The 21,088-nt window shown below is 34.7% G+C and overlaps 1 protein-coding gene across 1 annotated transcript; it reads right to left on the reverse strand.

The window, feature by feature from the left end:
* Positions 1–901: 901 nt before the first annotated feature.
* IFI44L (interferon induced protein 44 like) lies at positions 902–19,342 on the reverse strand. The gene is given in 11 exon segments (XM_065928186.1): positions 902–2,093; positions 2,374–2,474; positions 6,243–6,380; positions 6,383–6,413; positions 7,429–7,581; positions 11,361–11,447; positions 11,449–11,557; positions 12,271–12,319; positions 12,816–13,049; positions 13,052–13,308; positions 19,282–19,342. Coding segments are annotated over 10 exon segments (1,320 nt in total). The 5' UTR covers positions 13,299–13,308; positions 19,282–19,342; the 3' UTR covers positions 902–1,922.
* Between the last annotated feature and the right edge of the window lie 1,746 nt (positions 19,343–21,088).

Genomic DNA, 21,088 nt, shown 5'->3' on the forward strand with positions numbered 1-21,088 from the left:
AAGTGGTGTAAAGTCAGAGGATTCAGAATTGTGACATCAATTATCTAACATTGCGCTTTATAGAAAAAAAGAATAAACCTCAGTATTTACGTTCTTAAACAATGTTGGCTCACCTAGACAGTCCCTCATTGCTTAAGTCTGTTCATGATTCCATTATTTCCCTTCTTTTTCAGCATCTCCTTCTCCCTCATAACAGTATTCCATGCTATCCTTTCAAATAAAGTTCCACTTCGAATTTAATTTTACATATAGAAAAACTTTCCTCTGCCCAGATTTTTGCTGACTCCACTCTGGAGAAGGATAAAGTTGGCTTCTAAACTTCCAACCTACAGTTGGTGAAATCAGTGGTGGGTCTTGAGTCACTTTCAGTCCTTTCCAACCAACAATAGCCATGACTTTTTTTTCTCCCTAGAATACATGGAGGCAAACATACCTTACTTTCCAGACCTGTTGTGTCTTACATCCATATCATAACTATCCTGTCTGCCACTCTAATTTTGTTCCCAACATCTACTTTGGGCTCTACTCCTCAATACTTATGACCATTCTATTCCTAAATATTTTCTAAAGAAACTATCCATCTCTTCCATTGAATTATGGCTTCTGGACATTCATTAGAATATGGCTTCACCTGTAGCTTTGCTTTTGGAAATATTCCTTTTCCCATAATTATCTCGAAGGAATTGTTGCCCTTGTAATACCCAGGACTTCCCCAAAAGATAATAATTCTAAGTTAGATTATATAATATAAAGAACTATTGATCCAAAGCATATTCATTTGAAAAAGACAGAAATTTGAAAGGAGTTAAGTAAAAAGAGAGAAAACCTGATTCTTCTTCTTTCTTTATTAATAGTTCTAATTTCTTCAGCTATTCAGTGAACTTTAGAATCATTTGGGAGTACTTGTATAAAAGAACCTCATTATTAACTTACACTAGTAACCTTATTTGATCACTCTACTTTGGAAATATGGCTAGGGTGGTTTGGAATTCCATCAATGAAACTCAGGCATGGGTTCATTAGAGGAAAAATGTTTGTTTTTTCTCACAGAAATGAAATGTTAATCTCTTGGGAACACTTGTTTCTTTTAATTAACTTAAATTCATATTTTCATCCAGAGTTAACTGATACATTCTTCTTCCCTTATTTCTCTCCAGCATTTCATTCTCTCACAGTCTTCCTTTTCATAAGGAAAAAATTTTAAATACATGTTATCACACTGGGGAGATCGGGAGATATGCTTAATAGCAGGTACGCTTGCACCCTTCCAGGCAGTGTGTGAATTTCTGTGAATATAAAGATAAGCAAAATCCAAACCCTGCTTCTTGAAAAGCTCACTATTTAGAGAAGGAGATATCTATAACCATTTTATACTCAGTGGGGTTAGTACTGACACTGAGTTTTAAATTAAGTGTTCAAACAATTAAGTAAGTATGGGAACAGTTAACTTCGCTGAGGATATATTCAAAGATGTCATAGAAATTAATTTGTAAATAGTGCATAAATACGAAAGGTGGTTTGCAATAGGATATATGTTGGCCCACTACTGCTCAAGATTGGCCATTGTACTTGAGGTATGACCGATCTTAGAAGGAACCATCAGCTAGATGTTGTCAGGGACAGAAAGTAAAACCCAAGTAGAAGCAGAATCTCAGAGGCTGTTGGCAACTCCAGCTTGGGCCAAGTGTCTGAATCAAGTCAATTGAGGCAGAGCTGGAACATTCCTGCAGTTGCATCTGGAAACAAAACATAAAAAGAGTAAGAACAAAGCAATATTGTTACATGGCTGTCAGGACTACCCCAGGCAGATGGGTACCAACCATCCAACTGAGAAATAGCTTAGTGTTTTTCCAAAAACTTTGTGACAGGAAGAGGATGGGACCAGATCACCTGTTTACACAAGAGGCAAATCCTCTAAGAAGTCATCTGCAAAAAAAAAAAAAAAAGAAGTCATCTGCAGCCCGGAACATCTGCTTCAGTGCAGAGAGGATCAGAATGTCCTTTAAAGGGTCCATCTCCCTCTCTGAAGCATAATTTTCAACCACCAATATTCTAGAAAGAGGAATGCCTAGTCTCCTGTTGGCATTCTGTATCTGTGGAAAAAAGAATCTAATAAATGTAAGTCTTATATCTAAAATTTGACTGAATTTAAATATAATTTAAGAAAGAAACAGTAAACACAATGGCTTAATATTATTTTCTGAATATAATTATAATTCAGGTTATTATTTCAAAGTAGAATATTAATTGCAATCAACCAGCCAATTGATCCATTTCTTCATTTACCTGTGAATATGCAGTGTGAGCATGCACACACACACACAAAATATAAAACTATTACAATTCTATCTAGTTGCAAAAAGTATTCTTTACCTGGCTTCGAGAAATCATAGCCTTATTCATCTTTAAGAAGTTGTCTTGAAGAACTTCATTGCAATTTTTCACTTTAGTAAGTAATGCTACTTGTGCTACACCTATATCAAGTAGATAAATCAGTTATTTTATATCATAAACAGCAGTGTATCAGCAAGGTAATTAAATATGTGTGAAAATAGTACTCTGTAAGGTAAATTTAAGATCAGGAGAATGCAACATCCCCAAAAAATCTCAATATGGGACCTGAAGTTCTTCTAATGGGAGAAATTATTTCTTCCAACATGAGAGACAATTTCTAAATGGAATTAAAATTATACTAAATTGCAATCAGCTACTATCCCATTCAAACAGTGTGTTTTAAATTGGTCAGGGGGGGAAAGTGGTTGCTGGATCTTGAAGACTAAAGAAGAGCCCCACAAAAGAGAGAAAGCAAGAAGAGTTGTGTGAGAGCATTTGTGAATGTGAAGTACACTGATTTCACAGTTCTACTAAGGACCTTGCCTTTTCTCTAAAACCATAGAGATGAAAGTAAATAATAACTGGCTGTAACTGAATCAAAGGTCTACTTTACTAACAGCTATTTCCCCAAGAAGGACAGAGGGATATCTCTACAGACCCCAAGGACATAAAAAGAATGAGAAGATACTATGAACAAGTCTACATTCATAAATTTGACAACTTAGGTGAAATAGAATGAAACTATACACTACAAACTACACTACAGCTCATCTAATATGAAATAGATCATTTTAATAGCTCTAAAACTGTTTTCAAATTGAACTTATGGTTTTAAAAATCCCTGAAAAAGAAATCTCCAGGGTCAGATGGTTTTATTGGAGAATTCTACCAAACATTAAAAAAAAAAAAAAAAAAAAAAAAAACCTCTACACAATCCCTTCCAGAAAATGAAAGAGGAAAGAGTACTTCCCAACTCATTTTATAACACCTGTATTACCTGAGACTAAACTCTGACAAACACTACAGAAATTAAAAAAAACGAAACGAAACTATAGACCAATATCCCTCATAAATATAGATGCCAAATTTCTTAATAAAATATTATCAACTAGGATTCAGAAATATATAAAAGGAATTATGTACCATGAACACATGAGTTTTGTGTTATGGAGACAAAGTTGGCTCAAGATTCAAAGTCAGTCAATATGATCCATGATATAAACTAACTACAGAAGGAAACAATTCCCATGATCATATCAATCTATAGAGAAAAATCATTTGGCAAAATTCAATAGCCATTCATGCTTTAAAAAAAAATTATCAGAGAAGTTGGAATAGAGAAGAACTTCTTCAATTGAATAAAGAACAGCTATTAAAAACTATAATGACATTAATTGACATTAAAGTGGTGAAACATTGAATCTCTTCTCCTAAGTTCCGAAACAAAACAAGAGTATTTGTTCTCATCACTATTCAACTGAAAGTACTAGTCAGGATGGTAAGATAAGTAAAAATAAATAAAACACATACAAGTTAAGAAAGAAGAAATAAAATTGTCCCCATTTGAGATGACATGAAATCCTAAGAATTTAATGATGAAAAAAATCTTCCTAGAACTAATAAACAATCAACATCCCATTAAGACTTTTTTTGTAGAAATATACAAAGTAACTCTAAAATTCCTACAGGAATGTAAAGGAACTAGAATAGAGAAAATAATTTTGACAAGTAAGAATAAAGTGGAAGGAATTATTTCACCCACTTTAAGACCTATAGTTTTTATTATTATATAACCACAGTGATAAAGACTGTGTGATGTTGGTAGAGGAATGAACATATAGATCAAGGGAACAGAATGGAGATCCAGAAATAGATGCACAGAAGTAAGGACAATGGATTTTTGATGGTACAAAAGCAATACAATTGAGAAATGACAGTTTTATCAACAAATGGTCCTGGAGCAACTGAATATCCATAGGCAAAAATAAAATAAACCTTGACCTACATTTCACATCCTACACAAAAAGTGACTCAGAACTAATTACATATTTAAATATAAAATGTAAGACTATAAAACTTTTAGAAGAAAACAGAAAAAAAAAAAAAAACGAGACTTAAAGCTTGGTGAAGGATTTTAGACACAAAATGAAAAGAATGATCCTTAAAAGAAAAAATTGACAAATAGGAGTTCACCAAAATTTTTAATACTGTATTTGCGAAAGGCTCTGCTAAGATACTGAAAAGGTAACTGAGCACTAGGAGAAACTATTTGCAAACCATATATCTGACAATTGAATCATATCTAGGATTTACGGATCTTTTAAAACTCAACAGTAAAAAAAAACCAAAGTGTACAAATAGAAAATAGGTCAAAGACATGAAGAGATCCTTTACTGAAGAAGGCCTATACAAGTAAAGAAGTACATTAAAAGATGGTCAATTTAACTCGTCATTAAAGCGAAGTCCCTCAGCCATGTCCAGCTCTTTGCGACCCCATGGACTGTAGCCTGCCATGCTCCTCCATCCATGGGATTTTCCAGGCAAGAATACTGGAGTGGGTTGCTATTTTCTTCTCCAGGAGATCTTCCTGACCCAGGGATTGAACCCAGGTCTCCTGCATTGCAGGCAGACGCTTTACCAGCTGAACCATCATTCAGTTCGGCTCAGCTCAGTTCAGTTCAGTCGCTCAGTCATGTCCGACTCTTTGCGACCCCATGAATCGCAGCACGTCAGGCCTCCCTGTCCATCACAAACTCCTGGAGTTTACTCAAACTCATGCCCATCAAGTCGGTGATGCCATCCAGCCATCTCATACTCTGTCGACCCCTTCTCCTCCTGCCCCCAGTCCCTTCTGCCCCCAACCCCTCCCAGCATCAGGTCTTTTCCAATGAGTCAACTCTTTGCATGAGCCACCATTAGGGCAATGCACATTAAGACCATGGCAAACTATCACTATATACCTACTAGAAGAGTTAAATTTTTTTTTTAAAAAAAGCAATAATGGCAAATACTAGCAAGAATCCAGAGAATCTAGATCTCTCATATATTGTAAAATTATAAAATGTGCAGTAATCCTTAATAGTGGTTTGGCATTTTCTTTAAAAAATTAAACACAGAGTTAGCATAGGACCCAGCAATCACACTTTGGGGGAATGATCCCAGAAGAAATAAAACTTACACCCACACAAAAACTTGCACACTAATATTCAAAGGAGCTTTATGTGCAAGAGCCAAAAAACAGAAGTAATCAAAAAGTCCTTTGATAAAGAATGGTTAAAACAACTATGGAATAGCTATACCATGAATTAGTACTCAGCAATAAACAGAAATGAACAACTGATATACATAACAACTTTTATGGAATTCAAAGGATATTAGACTGAGTGAAGAAAGCCAGCCTCAAATCAGACATACTGTTGAGATTCTAGTTGTATAACATTCTCAAAATTTATGGAGATGAAGAGAAGATTAATCGCTGTCAAAAATTAAGGATGGTGAGGATTGGGAGGTACCATGACAAAGACTTTTATGGTGATAGAATAGTTCTGTATGTAGTGGTAGTTACTTGAATCTACACATGTAACAAAATAACAGAGCTATAACACACATTATGAGTGTTGTATCTCCTGGTTTTAAGCTTTCTGGTCTAGTCACCGAATATGGGGAGGTAACTCCTCTATCTAGCCATAGGAAAATCACACATGATGAAAAAATTATAGCCATTCTAGTCTTTAAGGATTTCAGTAAAGCCTTTGAATGATCTCTATCTGCTATTGCCACCAACCAAACCGGGACTCTAAAAATTGGAAGAAGGGGACATGGGACCTTGGTGTGTTCTTTTTGCAATTTTCTGTGAATGTATCTTTATTCCAAAGTAAAAATGTTTTGATGAATACAATGAAACTCACCGCAGTTTATTACTTCTTTTTGAATTTGCTTGAACTTCGCCATCATTTCAGAGGAGAGATTGTCCATAGAGTTGATATCAAAGACAAAAGTTACACAGTGAATCCTGTCTTTCAGTGATGGAGAGGTGATGAAAGTAGATGCTTGGGTGTAATTGATTTATGGGGACTAAACTGTTATAGAAATATAAGGTAACATTAGAAAGTCTCTGATGAATTCTTTCAGATACAATTTATGTTTCAAGCATGATCTCCACTAACTTCCAACACAAAACTTCCCTTCTCCCAGATACTCCTGCCCCAGATTAGTTCATAGCATTCTTTCATACTTTCTCTCCACTGTTAGCATGGTATCATATAAAAAAAATACAACCCACTTCATTGCTTTGGCAAAAAAAAATTATAATTACAACTTAATTAATTATTAATGGAAATATTTCAGAAAAGTACAGACAATGTTATTTGTTATTTTAAAAAACAATTTCAAATCTCAGTCTCTTCAAATCTCAAAGCACAATTGAGGAAAAGGAAATCACTGCTTAGAAATTGAGGCTAATTTTATTGCACCCAATATCTGAAAGAAAGGTGACAATAATGGTTAACTTTCTGAGAACTTAGAGTTTATCTTTTCATTTAATCTACTTAGCCACCTATGAGATCAGCATTATTATTATCTGCATTTCACACATAAAAAACCAAAACTCACAGAGACAAGCATGTAACTTACTTATGCGTACGCATCTAATTGGTGGCAGGGCCAGCCTTTGAAATCAGGTATTTAGGCTGTATTAAGTAGTGAAGCCTGCTCACCTTCAGTATAACATCACATATCAACAAAGAGTAGTTGTTTCAATATTTTGTCTAAGTGACTATAAAAGTGCAAGAGATTATATTACTCCTTTCCTATTATTTAGAATCATTGCAAAGAGTAATATAAACACAGTTCCTCCTGACCTTTTCTTGGAAGCTATATGAGTAAAATCTTGCCTTTTGGTTATATTTCTTAATGCTGTAGAAAATAAGAGAAGTTATCTGCTTTCTTTACATAAATATTTTTTAATTTAAAATACAGTAATGTTAGTTGGTGTTGAAACCACTTTATAAAAGTTAAAAACTCATGTGATAAAACATCAATGAAAAGCATTGCTGAAAATGATTTGAAATGTTCTACACCCTGAAGGATTCTTACCTTATATCTGTCTGGCACACACCCTTTTAAGATGTGGGGTATGTCATCCACACATAAGCCTACTCCTTCTTTCTCATCCAGCCCCATGGAGTCACACAACATAAATGGCAGAGATTGGCCATTTTTTCCATCTTTAATAGAATATATCCTATACTGTAAAACAAAACACAGCAATATAAAAGTTCACTCTTCAACTAGCCTTTAAGATGTAATAAGAAGAAGAAAAACTCATTAATACTTTTACTGTGGTCCTCAAACATTTTGGTTTCAAGATCAACTAAGTTTCTTAAAAATTATTGAGGATCCCAAAGATATTTTATTCATGTGGGTCTTGCCTATTTATGTGCAACATACTAGAAATTAAAACAAAACTTTTTAATATTTCTTAAATTATTTAAAAATATAATATGAACCTGTTATATATTAATCTAACAAGTTTAGAAAAAAACTATTTTCAAAAAATTATAGAAAAGAGTGGGATTGATTTACCTTTTGCAATTCTGTTTAATGTCTGAATCAACAGAAAACAGCAAGATTCTCATAGTTGCCTCTGCATTCAATCTGTTGTGATATATTGTTTTGGTTGAAGTATGTGAAAAAATCTGACCTCACACATACAGGTAGTAGGCAAGGAGGGAGTATTTAACTTAGCAGCTTTTAGAGAATTATGGACATTGCTCATTAATAATACATCAAAGCTGAACAAGTGATAATTCCATAAAGATTACCTGCAATGTGAAATCTGTGATGCTTTCAAACTATGACATTAAGTTTGTTGATCTATTTTACACTTTGAATATATTTTTTATCCATCCATGATTTTGTAACTTGATGCATTGGCCATTTGAAAGTATTGGTTCACTGGCTTATCTGGATCTTCCAAATATTGGCACATTTCATTTTACAATATTAAAATATCATATTTGTCAATGCCATCATTAATCTCATTAGATAAGTCTTTAAGTTCTTAAGTTTTCAAGCTCAAAGTAGTGGATACAAGCTTCCTCATGTTCTTTTTCTTAAAAGCTCAAATGTTATCTTTGACAACAAACACTGTGGGTTGTTATCCTTGAAGTGATACCCTCATTTCGTGCATTTTCCCCCAAAATGTCTACCAAATATCCAAGTATAAATAAGGAAGTCTTTCAGTTGTCTTTTCAATCATATATGATGTTCCATGAGAAAATTTCAGCTTACAACCACTATATTTTGACATGCATTAGGAGCACTTTGCATGCAGAATCTGCCTGCAGTGCAGGAGACCTGGGTTCGATCCCTGGGTCGGGAAGATCCTCTGGAGGAGGTCATGGCAACCCACTCCAGCATTCTTGCCTGGAGAATTCAATGGACAGAGGAACCCAGCGGGCTCTAGTCTATGGGGTCACAAAGAGTGGGATACAACTGAGCAACAACACTTTCACTTTCACTTTCAGGAGCACTTTATATGCACGTCCCATTTTGTCACACATTTTAAAATGATGTGCATTCAAAAGTTGAGCTTAAATAAAATCAATAACTGCTACAGATTCATCAAGAAAATTCTTAAATTAAACTGGTGTTTTGGTTTTTTTTATAGCAAGCTCAGTGGTGGGGACGATTACAGTGACTGTGGAGGGTTTGCGGCCATTGCTTGATTCATGCTAAGATGCCAACAGATAATATTATATTTGTTTGATCAGTTCAAGTGTTAATACACTAGAAACAGCAAAAAAGATATTAGTATTTTTAAAAGAGTCTTCAGCTCATGCTGCTGCTGCTAAGTCACTTCAATTGTGTCTGACTCTGTGCAACCCCACAGACAGCAGCCCACCAGGCCCTGCCGTCCCTGGGATTCTCCAGCTCATAGATCCCTTAAAAGCATTTCAAAGACTCTCATGGGATCAACACACCTCACTTTAAGAAGCACTAGTTTAACAAAGGGGTTTCCCTGGTAGCTCAGCTAGTAAAGAATCTGCCTGCAATGCAGGAGACCTGAGTTCGATCCCTGGGTTGGGAAGATCCCTTGGAGAAGGAAGACTACCTACTCCAGTATTCTGGCCTGGAGAATTCCATGGACAGTCCATGGGGTCACAGAGAGTCAGAAACAACTGAGGAACTTTCACTTTAACTTTTCACTTTAACAAAGCTTCTTTTCTAGACACACTCCATCTGGTCCCAAGACTATTTTTTTAGGATAACTCTGAAAAAATTTCATTTATTGGTCAAATACACTTTCAACATAGACTCAACTATGGAAGATTTGGAAAGAATCACAAAGAAAAGGGCTTCTCAGAGACACCAGACAATACTCAGTTATTTCAGCCCAAACCAGAAAGTAGAGAATTCCTCTGTAACCTATTGTCATTTGTGATGGAGTCAAAGCACCCATGGCTTCATAAAAATGCCTCAAGCAATTCTACTGGAGATTTTAATCTAAGTGAATGGGGTTTATTGGTACCTCAACATGAAAGAAATTACATGGAGCATTAGAGTTAGATAATATTCAATACATTTTAAAATTTCAAGATCAATAGGCAACATTCATATTTCCAATAACCATTAACCTGTTTCGTTTACAGCTTCAACTCTTCAGAAAGAAGGGTCTCTGAGCAATAAATATATTGCTTCACAAATACACTGTCCTGTTTTCCTTTAATGTATATAGTGTTTGCATTCTATTTGGAGTTCAGGATCTAATACATCTTCCCTTAAATCAGCAAGTCTTTGGAGTTTTCAACATAAAAAGAAGACAGAAATTCTGTCCTGATGAGTACCACTATTACAATATGTCTCACACTGAATAGTATTTACTTGATTATTATCTACATTATTATCTCTGAGCTCCCTGATTAAAGGGACTGTAGTGTTATTTGCATTTAGGTCTCTATTACAACACAATATTTAGCAAACAAAAACATTTCAATCAATGCTTAATGTACTGAATTGCTGTTGCAGTATCTTGCTCCTGAGGTGAGGCCCATATATCATATAAAGCCACTGAAGTGGATAGAGAATAGCCAACATCCAGAAATAAGATGTGATTCTTAAAAGTCTTAGAAAATGCTTTCAGTTATTAAATATGACATAAAACTAAAATCAGCTATAACTGTCTTATGCTGAATTTTGCATTGACAATGTACAACATATTCTCTATCACAAGATAACAATATTGGACTTTAGCAATCATAGAAAAACACAGCTTGATTTTGACATTTTCTATTAATTCCCTTTATTCTTTTTATTTGATTACATAATATTGACAAGCATAGAATGGAAGTTTCTAGATAAATATTGCACTGTAAATCGAAGATCTTTAGCATAACAGTTTTTAAAATGGTATTAGTACTTATTTCCTTAAATATATTTACTTACAAATAAGACAGTCTTTATAGGAGCATTGGTAAACTGATTTACCCCATGAAGATTTTGCTTCTCATGATCATTTTCTATTAAATGATCTCATATAATGCAAAAGTGTTGCAATACATAATTTTCATTACTTTATTACAAAAAAAGAGAAAATAATTTCAACCCAAGGCAAAACCATGTGGGACATGAGTAAATATATATATATATATCTCAAATAAAATGGACCAAGATTTCTACAAAGTTTTATTTTTTTATTATATTTTATTTATTTATTATTATTATTATTTATTTATTTATTTTTATTTTATTTATTTATTTTATTTTATTTTATTATTTTTTGCAAATACCAAAAAGCATTCTTCTTAAAACTGCTTATATCCATAAAAATGGAAAGCTTCTCTGTCTAATATAACTCATGGGGGCAATTCTGATTCCATTTTTATTCCTGTTTTACATTTGATTTAGAATTTAATTGTTCACAGATTAGGAGGTTAAGCTATCGAGAGAAAATGCCAAAGAAATGAACAAACCTCATAATTGTAACCTATAAAACAAAATCCTCAGGAAACCCTGAAATAACTTACCTGTTCAGTAATGCTGGTGACATCAGATCCCACTATGGCTTGGCGAGTCAAATGGCCTTGGAAAATGGACTTCACTGAATTGAAAAAAACTGGACTTTCCAGACCCAACTGAACCCAGCAAGAGAATACGGATTTCTGAAACCGAGTCTGCATAGGGACTGTAGGCTCTGACGTCTGCTAGGAGACTATTTCTGTGCCTGGAAAACTGCAGTAGTTAAATACAACAGCCAAACTTCCATAAGGAACAATATAATTCTGCTGAGCTTTTCTTCCTGCTAAAAAGCATGTTTTAACATTTGTTTATTATTCTGATATTAGCATCTTCTTTCATATAACTTGAAAGGGTCTAAGGTTATACATTCTGTGCTTGAAGAAATGTACTTATCTATATCTGACTAAGTTAAACTAACCAGCAACCAAATCATTTCTAAACTATTAGCCTTAGACCCCATAAGTATAATAAGAAATAATAACAACACTGAAAGTGAATTTTCAGTAACAATGTTACATTAAGGGGAAACAAAAATAAAATATATGCAATGCAGGTGTTTATCTATAAAGTGGGGAGAGGGGACTTTGTTTTTAAAATTTTCTGAGGTTCTCTGAAAACTTGATTCTCAAAACAAGGATTCAGAGGAATTATCTAAAATTGTCATCTCAACTCTGGAAAACTTTGAATCTAACAGGACCATAGTGAAACATGAAGTCAAACTACCATGAGGTGGATCTTAAAAATTCCAGCTGGTAGTGGTTTTGTTTTTGTTGCTGTTCTAAACTGTCTTCCACACACTAAGTCAGGACCACTGATTTTTATCACTCCAAGTAACATGGTTTTTAATCTCACCGTCAGTGCCATTTATACAGTTGATCTAAATGAAATGAGTAATAGATAGTCCAAGAAACTACTTACTGTGTGGCTCTTGTTAGCCTGTTTATATAGCCTGTCTCATCCTTAATTCCTAAAGGAAATAAACATGGCATAACAATTTTCAAGCTTGTCTGATTAAATGTGACCAAGTCTAACTTCTAAATAGGGCATTGAGTCTTTTTGCATAACCCAGCTGAGCTGTTTGGTCAGGAATTAGGGTTGGCAGCATAATGAGATTAAGAGGAGCTAAAAGTGTCTTCTTTGTATAAGTCACTCTGCAAACTCATATAATTATGCCTAGGAGTCCCAGAGCTGACGCAAAAGGTGTCAGTGTCAAAATAGTGAGTCTTCTCTCTCCGTCTCCATCTCTTCACTCATACTTCTCAACTTACTTTGATCAAAGCTGCCTATACTTTCTGGGTGATAACCCCATAACCTTTATGCCTTCCATTTTTCATTTTGGAGGTTATTAAAAAATTTGTGGCATGCTATTTACTTGTCTTTTTTTTCTTGTTCTTGTAGATTAATTATGAGCTACCAAACACAAAGACTAGAATCAGAACATAGTAGTGTACAAATTAACATACCTTCAACTCGAAAAACTTCACATTCTAAATATGGGAAGTCTGAGTCAGATTTTGCTCTTAATTTTTCCTTTAAGAATCTAGGTATATCAATGCATCTTTTGCTGAAATTTAGAGATAAACACTTATTGTCATAATTAGAGAAATTAAATATCAGACTATTACAATTACTTGTCACTGCTGAATTTAAAAATACAGATTTCATTTCCATTGTTTCATCCTTTTGAAGTGAAAAAAGAAGGATATATTTGGCTCTATAAAACTTTTAGACATTTCAGAACTATGCCCAAGCATAAAGATACCAAAAATATTGTCGGAATGATAAATCACTGTTATAGTGGATCCTTGACATCTGCACCTATTCTGCATTTCTGCAATGAAATTTCCATGGACACTAGACTTATAAAGAAGTCTCAGAGAAACATTTCCAAGCAGCTTTTGAAAACTTCTTTCCTCATTCCATGTCAATCGGGTTGTCACTGCCATTCTTTTGTATCTAGTAGGAAAAAAAATTTAATAGTTTCAGAGAGCAGTACAATATTGTGATTTCTGCTATCCTAGTTTCAGTGAGTCCTTTATTCGCTGACCCAATTAAAGCATGCTATTTGGATTTGGAGTGTAAAGAACTATATACACAAACATATGTATATACATATACATATATATTATATATTTTAATATATATAACATTAATGGGTAGATACGAAAAATAGATAATTTAGACATTTAAATATCATTAATTTTTTTTAAGTCATTAGGAAAAAGAAACTAGAGACTGGGTTTTTAAAGTAGAGAAAAATTAATAAATTAGAGCAGAGATTGTCACACTTTTTCTTAGTAACACATAGTAAAAATTTTAGGATTTGTGGATAATATGGTTTCTACCAAGTTACTCAACTTTGCCAGCATAAGGCAAAAACAGACATAAACAAAGCTCATGACAGGGTTCAAATAGAAACTTTTTTACAAAAATAGATGGTTGGAATAAGGGCATATTTTACCAATCCATGAATTTGATGATAGAAGTGAGAAATTAACTCAGAAAACAGTGCACAAAGAAAGAAATTGAAACATGAAAGGATTTAACAGGTAGGAAAGTTCATGATGGCTAGAACATTAGCCATCATGCCAATCCTTTCAATAAGAACAATTAAAAACAAGGATAGCTGTGATATAGATATATTTGAAAGCATTGGAGAGAAAGCAAAGCAGTAAAGAATTATGTTATTGGCTAAGATTTGGAAAAGAAGTGAATAGAGAAAGGTAAACTTGGCATTGGTGCATCTGTCAAATTAAGAAGATGCTAAGAAATTCTTTAAACCAGGCTTAAACAGTACATGAACCATGAACTTCCAGATGTTCAAGCTGGATTTAGAAAAGGCAGAGGAACCAGAGATCAAATTGCCAACATCTGCTGGATCATCAAAAAAGCAAGAAAGTTCCAGAAAACATCCACTTCTGCTTTATTGACTATGCCAAAGCCTTTGACTGTGTGGATCACAACAAACTGTGGAAAATTCTTAAAGAGGTGGGAATACCAGACCATCTTACTTGTCTTATGGCAGAAAGCAAAGAAGAACTAAAGAGCCTCTTGATGAAAGTGAAAGAGGAGAGTGAAAAAGTTGGCTTAAAATTCTCAATTCAGAAAACAAAGATCATGGCATCTGGTCCATCACTTGGTAAATAGATGGTGAAACAATGGAAACAGTGAGAGACTTTATTTTTTTGAGCTCCAAAATCACTGCAGATGGTGAATACAGTCATGAAATTAAAAGATGCTTTCTCCTTGAAAGAAAAGCTATGACCAACCTAGACACCATATTAAAAAGCAAACATATGACTTTGCAACAAATGTCTGTCTAGTCAAAGTTATGATTTTTCCAGTAGTCTTGCATGGATGTGAGAGTTGGACTATAAAGAAAGCTGAGCATCGAAGAATTGATGTTTCTGAACTCTGGTGTTGGAGAAGATTCTTGAGAGTCCCTTGGACTTCAGGGACTTCAAACCAGTCAATCCTAAAGTAAATCAGTCCTGAATATTCACTGGAAGGACTGATGCTGAAGCTGAAACTCCAATACTTTGGCCACCTGATGGGAAGAGCTGACTCTTTGGAAAAGATCCCAATGCTGGGAAAGATTGAAGGCAGGAGGAGAAGAGAACGACAGAGGATGAGATGGTTGGACAGCATCACCAACTTGATGTACATGAGTTTGAGCAAGCTCCAGGAGTTGGTGATGGACATGGAAGCCTGGCATGCTGCAGTCCCTGGGATCACAACGAGTCAGACACAACTGAGCAACTGAACTGAACTGAACAGGGAAGAAGCACCAGTGGACTGAAACAGACTTAATTCCATCTCTAGTCTTCTCAATCTAATCTATAATAGGATTGAGATAAATGAGAATTGCCAGTGCCTATAGCTGTATAGGACAGATGCAAAATAAATTTTGTCTGATTGAAGAGAACATTTTCTTAATTTTAAATTTGGTCTGCATTTTCTTGATATTCATGTCTCACACTCATCATAAACACAGGAGAGCAGATAAAACAACATGATAGAAAACCAAGAGAAAAAACAGAACATAGAAACAAATTCATACTGAAAATTGAGTTTCCAACAGTGATTTTTAAACACCTAAGCTTTGTGTGGGCTTCCCTGGTGGTTCATCAGTAAAGAATCCATCTGCAATGCAAGAGCTGCAGGAGAGGTGGGTTCAATCCCAGGGCCAGGATGATCCCCTGGAGGAGGGCATGGCAGTCCACCCCAGTCTTCTTACTGGAGAATCCCATGGACAGAGGAACCTGGCAGGTTATAGTCCATAGGGTCAAAAACAGTCAGACATGCCTGAAGCGACTTAGCATGCAAGCTTGGTGTATTCAAATAAGTAAAAGATAAGATTAAATGGCTGACAGAAAATGGAGTGGGGTGGGAATTGGAGGGAATTTTAGATTTTAAAAATAAATATCTGAAATTTTAAAATTGCAAAATAAATTTAATTGAAGGTTATACACACTTGAAAGGAAGAATTAGTTGGAAGAAGCTATATCAAATGAAAAATTCAGACAAACAGAAGGAAGAAGAACAAAGGACCAAAGACAGTAGAGAGTATAGCAAAATGAGCAGATATCTATGCAACTAAAGTCTAAGAATGAGAGAAAGAAAAAACATGGCAGATATCAAAGTAGTCACACAAAGCTCAAAAACCAAGCAAGTCTCAAAACATTTCAAACATAAAACAGATTCCCTAATACATGAGAAAATAAAGAAATCTCTTGTTAAAGAGTCTGCCCACAGTGCAGGAGACACGGGTTCAATCCCTGGGTCGAGAAGATCCCCTGGAGAAGGAATAGCAACCCACTCCAGTGTTCTTGCCTGGAAAATCCCATGGATTGAGGAGCCTGGCAGGCTACAGTCTATGGGGTCACAAAGAGTCAGACACAACTGAGTGACTTCACTCAGTACTAGGAAGTTCATTGATCAAATAAGAAAACTTAATAAGATCTGGAAAATTGAACAAATGATAATTATTGTCAAAACTTGTGAAATGAAGCTAAAACATGCTGTAAAACATGTCTATAATTAAATATATGTATTAGAAAAGAAGAAAAGCTGAAAATGAATAATATAAAATTCAGCTTCACAAGTCAGGGGAAAATTGCCAGTTACATACACACAAAAAGAAATTAAGTAGTAAAAGTAAAAGCCAAACTTAATAAAGCAAAAATAAATATACAAAGAGAAGATGAACAGATGTTAGTTTGAAATGAACTAACTAACCAATGTTAACTAGCTAACCAACGTTTTCAAAAAGTATAAATAATAAAGTTGCTAAAACATTGCTAATATTGATAAACAGATGTTTATCAATCTAAAATCGATAATAAAATAATTGTCAATTATCAATTGATAATTCATCAATTATTAGATGATTAAAAACTGATGATTATCAATCTAAAATTATTAATCTAGTTTGAAACTAACTAACCAATGTTAGTTTTCAAAAAGTATAAATAATAAAGTTGGTAAAACATTGCTGATATTAATAAACAAAAGATGGTTGGAGGGAGGGACAATGTACCAAAATCAAGAACATAGACAAGAATATCAGTACGTATGCTACAAACAATAAAAATATTTTTTAAGCTGAAAAAAAATTTTTTTAATAAATTTGAAAACAAATTTATTTTTTCAAATTTGAAGGCAAATTTGAAATGGACCAATTCTGAGAAAAACTTACCAAAACTGACATGAAAATAAATAGAAAAAAATGAATAGTGCCATAGCTATTCTTAAAAACAAAACTCACCATTAAAGACTTCCCACAAATAAATTGCAAAGATAAGTGGGTCCAATAACTAAACTAAACTTTGAGTGATAAACATTAGAATCTTAAAAAAAAAAACACTTCAAGAGAATAGAGACCAATACATTACAATGGCGTTGCAAGCAGGAACACTGCAAGCTAGTCCCACTCTTAAATACAGCTGTGATATTGTAAGCCAATCATCAAGCAATTAAAAATAAATAAATATTTTTTTTAAATCTTCAGCAAAATACTAACAAGTCTAAAGAATAAAAGGAAGTGGATTTTTAAAATTTATTCAAAAAAGCAGCAAATAAAATAAAGTACCTGGGAGCAAATTTTTTTAAAGATACAAACAACTTCTGTAGAGATAATTACAATAAGAATGTTATAAAGGATGTGAAAAATGACCCAAATAAATGAAGACCTATCCAATTTTCTTAGATGACAAAAGCCTTCTTAAAAATTATGTCAATTCCTCCAAAATGTATCTTTCAATTCAGCTCAAGGGTGATCAAAAGCCCAAGAACATTCTTTCGATTGAATGTAAGAAGATAATCTGAAAGTTTCCATGATATCTCAAGGAGCAAAGAATAGCCAAGAGAGTTTTAAAGATGAGCAAGTTAAGAATTATATAAAATTACAATAATTAGGAAAATGTGACCGTGGCATTAAGATAGTCAAGAGTCCTGAGACTGACCCCTTTCATAGCTGGGGTACCCTGGAAAACAAAGCTGAATGACAAGTTTACAAGTGGAGACTTAACTGCTGGGTACAATTTCAAAGAAATAAACATGAGATAAAGCAGAAAGTGAAATTGAGAACAACGTAAACCAAATACAAGCTTGACACAACCGATTACCCAGCTTGGAGGGCAAGTAATAGCTCTATAGGAAAAAAAAATTTAATTAAGTCATACCATCCTCATAATCTCATAACATTCTCAAAAGTAAATTCCAGTTGATATGAAGCACTAAATGTGAAAAATTTTTAGAAGGAAGAACTAGAGATTGTCATTACAATCTTTGCATTGGGAAGGATTTCTAAAATAAGATACCAATAGTACAAACTATAAAGGAAAGAAAAATAAATTTAACTACATTAAAACTTAAAATATTTTATAATAAAAGGTACAACAAATGCAACCTTAAAATATCATATATCAAAAATAAATAAATAAAAACATCATATATCTTACAAATATTATCCCACCTATGAACAATAAAGAAACCACAAACAACCTAATAGAAAAACTGTCAAAGTATATGAACAAGAAATTCACAAGTGGAAGTAACTTAAATGGACTATAAACATATGAAAAAATGTTCAACAGTTCTAGTGAGAAGAAACTGTAAATTAAACAACAATGGGATATCATTTCACACCAAACAAAAGTTCAGTGAAAGAGATGACCAGGATATAGAAACTCCAGAATATTTACATTGTCCTGATGGGCATGCATCATTTTGGAAACAATGTGCATAGCATCATTGTTTATGGTGATGTTAGAAGATTGGATGTACAAATTTTGGCATATTCATAAAAGGAAATACTAAAGAGCATTGAAGTAACTGAATTAGACCTATTTGTCTCAATTTGGATAAATCTCAAAGAATTCATATTGACTGGAAAGAAACAAGTGGAGAATGAGAATCTTAGTATGATACCATAAATAAACTGTCAATTTACAAAGCAATACTAGAGGTCATTTAAATACACACATATATACAGTACCTTCTCAGAAAAAAAATAAATAAATACACACGTATATACAGTAAAAGAGCATAAAAACAAGCATGACAATAATTTATGACAAAGTCTGGATACAATTTCTCTCTAGGAAGTAAGGGAAGTGAAGAAAATATAAGAGAGACTCATCAATAATTTCAGTGAGATCTGTAATGCCTTGAAGTTGTCAAGAAAAAAAACTATTCTTATTAATAAAGCAAATCACTTAAAAAACCAGAACTGTATAAGATTACAATAGAGTTTATATAGTCTCTGTATTCCCTGTATTTGAAATATTCATTAAAAAACAAAACCAACAAAAGAGAAAAGCATGATCTTACTAGCGATTTCACTTGAAACTCTTTTTCAAAGAAAGAAAAACAGGCAAATTTCTTTGCCCACAGCTAAGAAACATTGGATGGCAGCAAGTCACTTACCAGCTTTTCAAAATGGGATAAGGCTTAAAGGAGTGTTAAGTGCTCTGGCACACTTATGGACTAGCCAGTTTGGAGACTAAAGGTTCTGTTGAGATCAGTGGCTTCCTGTTCCTAAGAAAGAAAAGTGAAACCCCAAGAAGCAAAGGAGCAGGAAACAGCAAGCTAAGGGCTGTTAAGTTTCTTTTTACCTAGAGAAGAAAGAGAACAAGAAAAAAGAGAGATCTGCTCAGCACAAGAAAAAGGTGCAAAGATGTTTGGTCCCTCAGTAGCCCACGTCTAAGCATGCATGAAATGCAATTATTAATAAGAAATTACAATAAAACCAATAGTTTAAAATTTTTTTGTCCATTTAACTGTCTATTTGGCACTGATCTATGGGACAATATACATTTTCCTAGTTTCTTCAATCTTATACAGTAAACTTTACCAGCATCCATATTTGTCAAAGTATGAAAATGAAACTTAATGACATTCAGAGACTTCGCCCAAAGTGACTGAACTGATAAGAGTAGTGCAGTCAGCTGGTATTCCAAACCCAGACTCTCTGCACTGGAACAAAGAGATTCCGATTTGGCTTTTCCTGAATGCCTATGTAAGGCAGTGAGCAGCCTCTTCTCCCATTTACAAGTTCATTCATTCAGCATGGACTTAGATCCTGGAGAGCAAAATGCTGAGTAAGATAAAACCTCCGCCCTCAGAGCCCGCGCCTTGTACTCGGGAAGGCAGGCAGGTAAACCGAGAGCTTTGCTAGCGTGCCAAGGGCTACGGGAGGAATAAGAAGGAGACTGTCTGGGGACCGGGGTAATGGTGGCCTCACGCTACTAGTCGTAAGTGAAGTGAAGCTAAGTCGCTCAGTCATGTCCAACGCTTTGCGACCCTGTGGACTGTAGCCTACCAGGCTCCTCCAGCCATGGGACTCTCCAGGCAAAAAGACTGGAGTGGATAGCCATTTCCTTCTCCAGGGGATACCCCCGACCCAGACATTGAACCCCGGTCTCCCGCATTGCGGACAGATGCTTTACAGCCACCAAGGAACCCTGCTCGTCTTAAAGCACTAGTAAAATACTTGCTAAAAGATCGAAGTTTAGATTGAGACAGGAATTACAAGGAAGAAGTGAAGCAACAGAGAGCGCAGTGTTATGAGACCTCCAATTATTTTAGTCTGTCTGGAATGGAGGGACGTCAGATTGGCAGGCAACAAGGCTAGGGAGGTGATCAGGGTTTTAGAGTGTGAGTCGCTCAGTAGGGTCTAACTCTTTGCAACCCCATGGACTGTAGTCAACCAGGCTCCTCTGTCCACTGAATTCTCCAGGCAAGAATACTGGAGTGGGCAGCCATTCCCTTCTCCAGGGGATCTTCCCAACCCAGGCACTGAACCCAGGTCTCCTGCACTGTAGGCAAACTCTTTACCATCTGAACCACCAGGGAAGCACGGGATTCTAAAAAGTCTTATTTAACTTGAATTTTTTTCAGAAAGACAACATCCACACTCTGAAAGCAGGAGGTGGCACAATCAAAACCGAATGTCTTAGAAAAAAAGTTCTTCTGTTGTCTCTTGCTTTGTAACAAATACCATAAACTTGGAGGCTTTGAAACAACTCGCATTTATTATCATACAGTTTCCCTGGATCAGGAGACCAGCATGGTTCAACTGGATTCTCTCCTCAGCGTCTCTCACTAAGGCGTTGGCCAGGGTTGGTCTCCTCTTCCTCTGGAAAAGCTCTTTCAGGTAATGGCAGAATTCAGTTCTGAGAAAGTGTAACACTCAGGTCCCCTATTCTTTGCCAGTCTGAGGCCACTCTCAGCT

This window comes from Muntiacus reevesi, chromosome 1 (genome assembly GCF_963930625.1).
Source record: "Muntiacus reevesi chromosome 1, mMunRee1.1, whole genome shotgun sequence".
Lineage (NCBI taxonomy): Eukaryota > Metazoa > Chordata > Mammalia > Artiodactyla > Cervidae > Muntiacus > Muntiacus reevesi.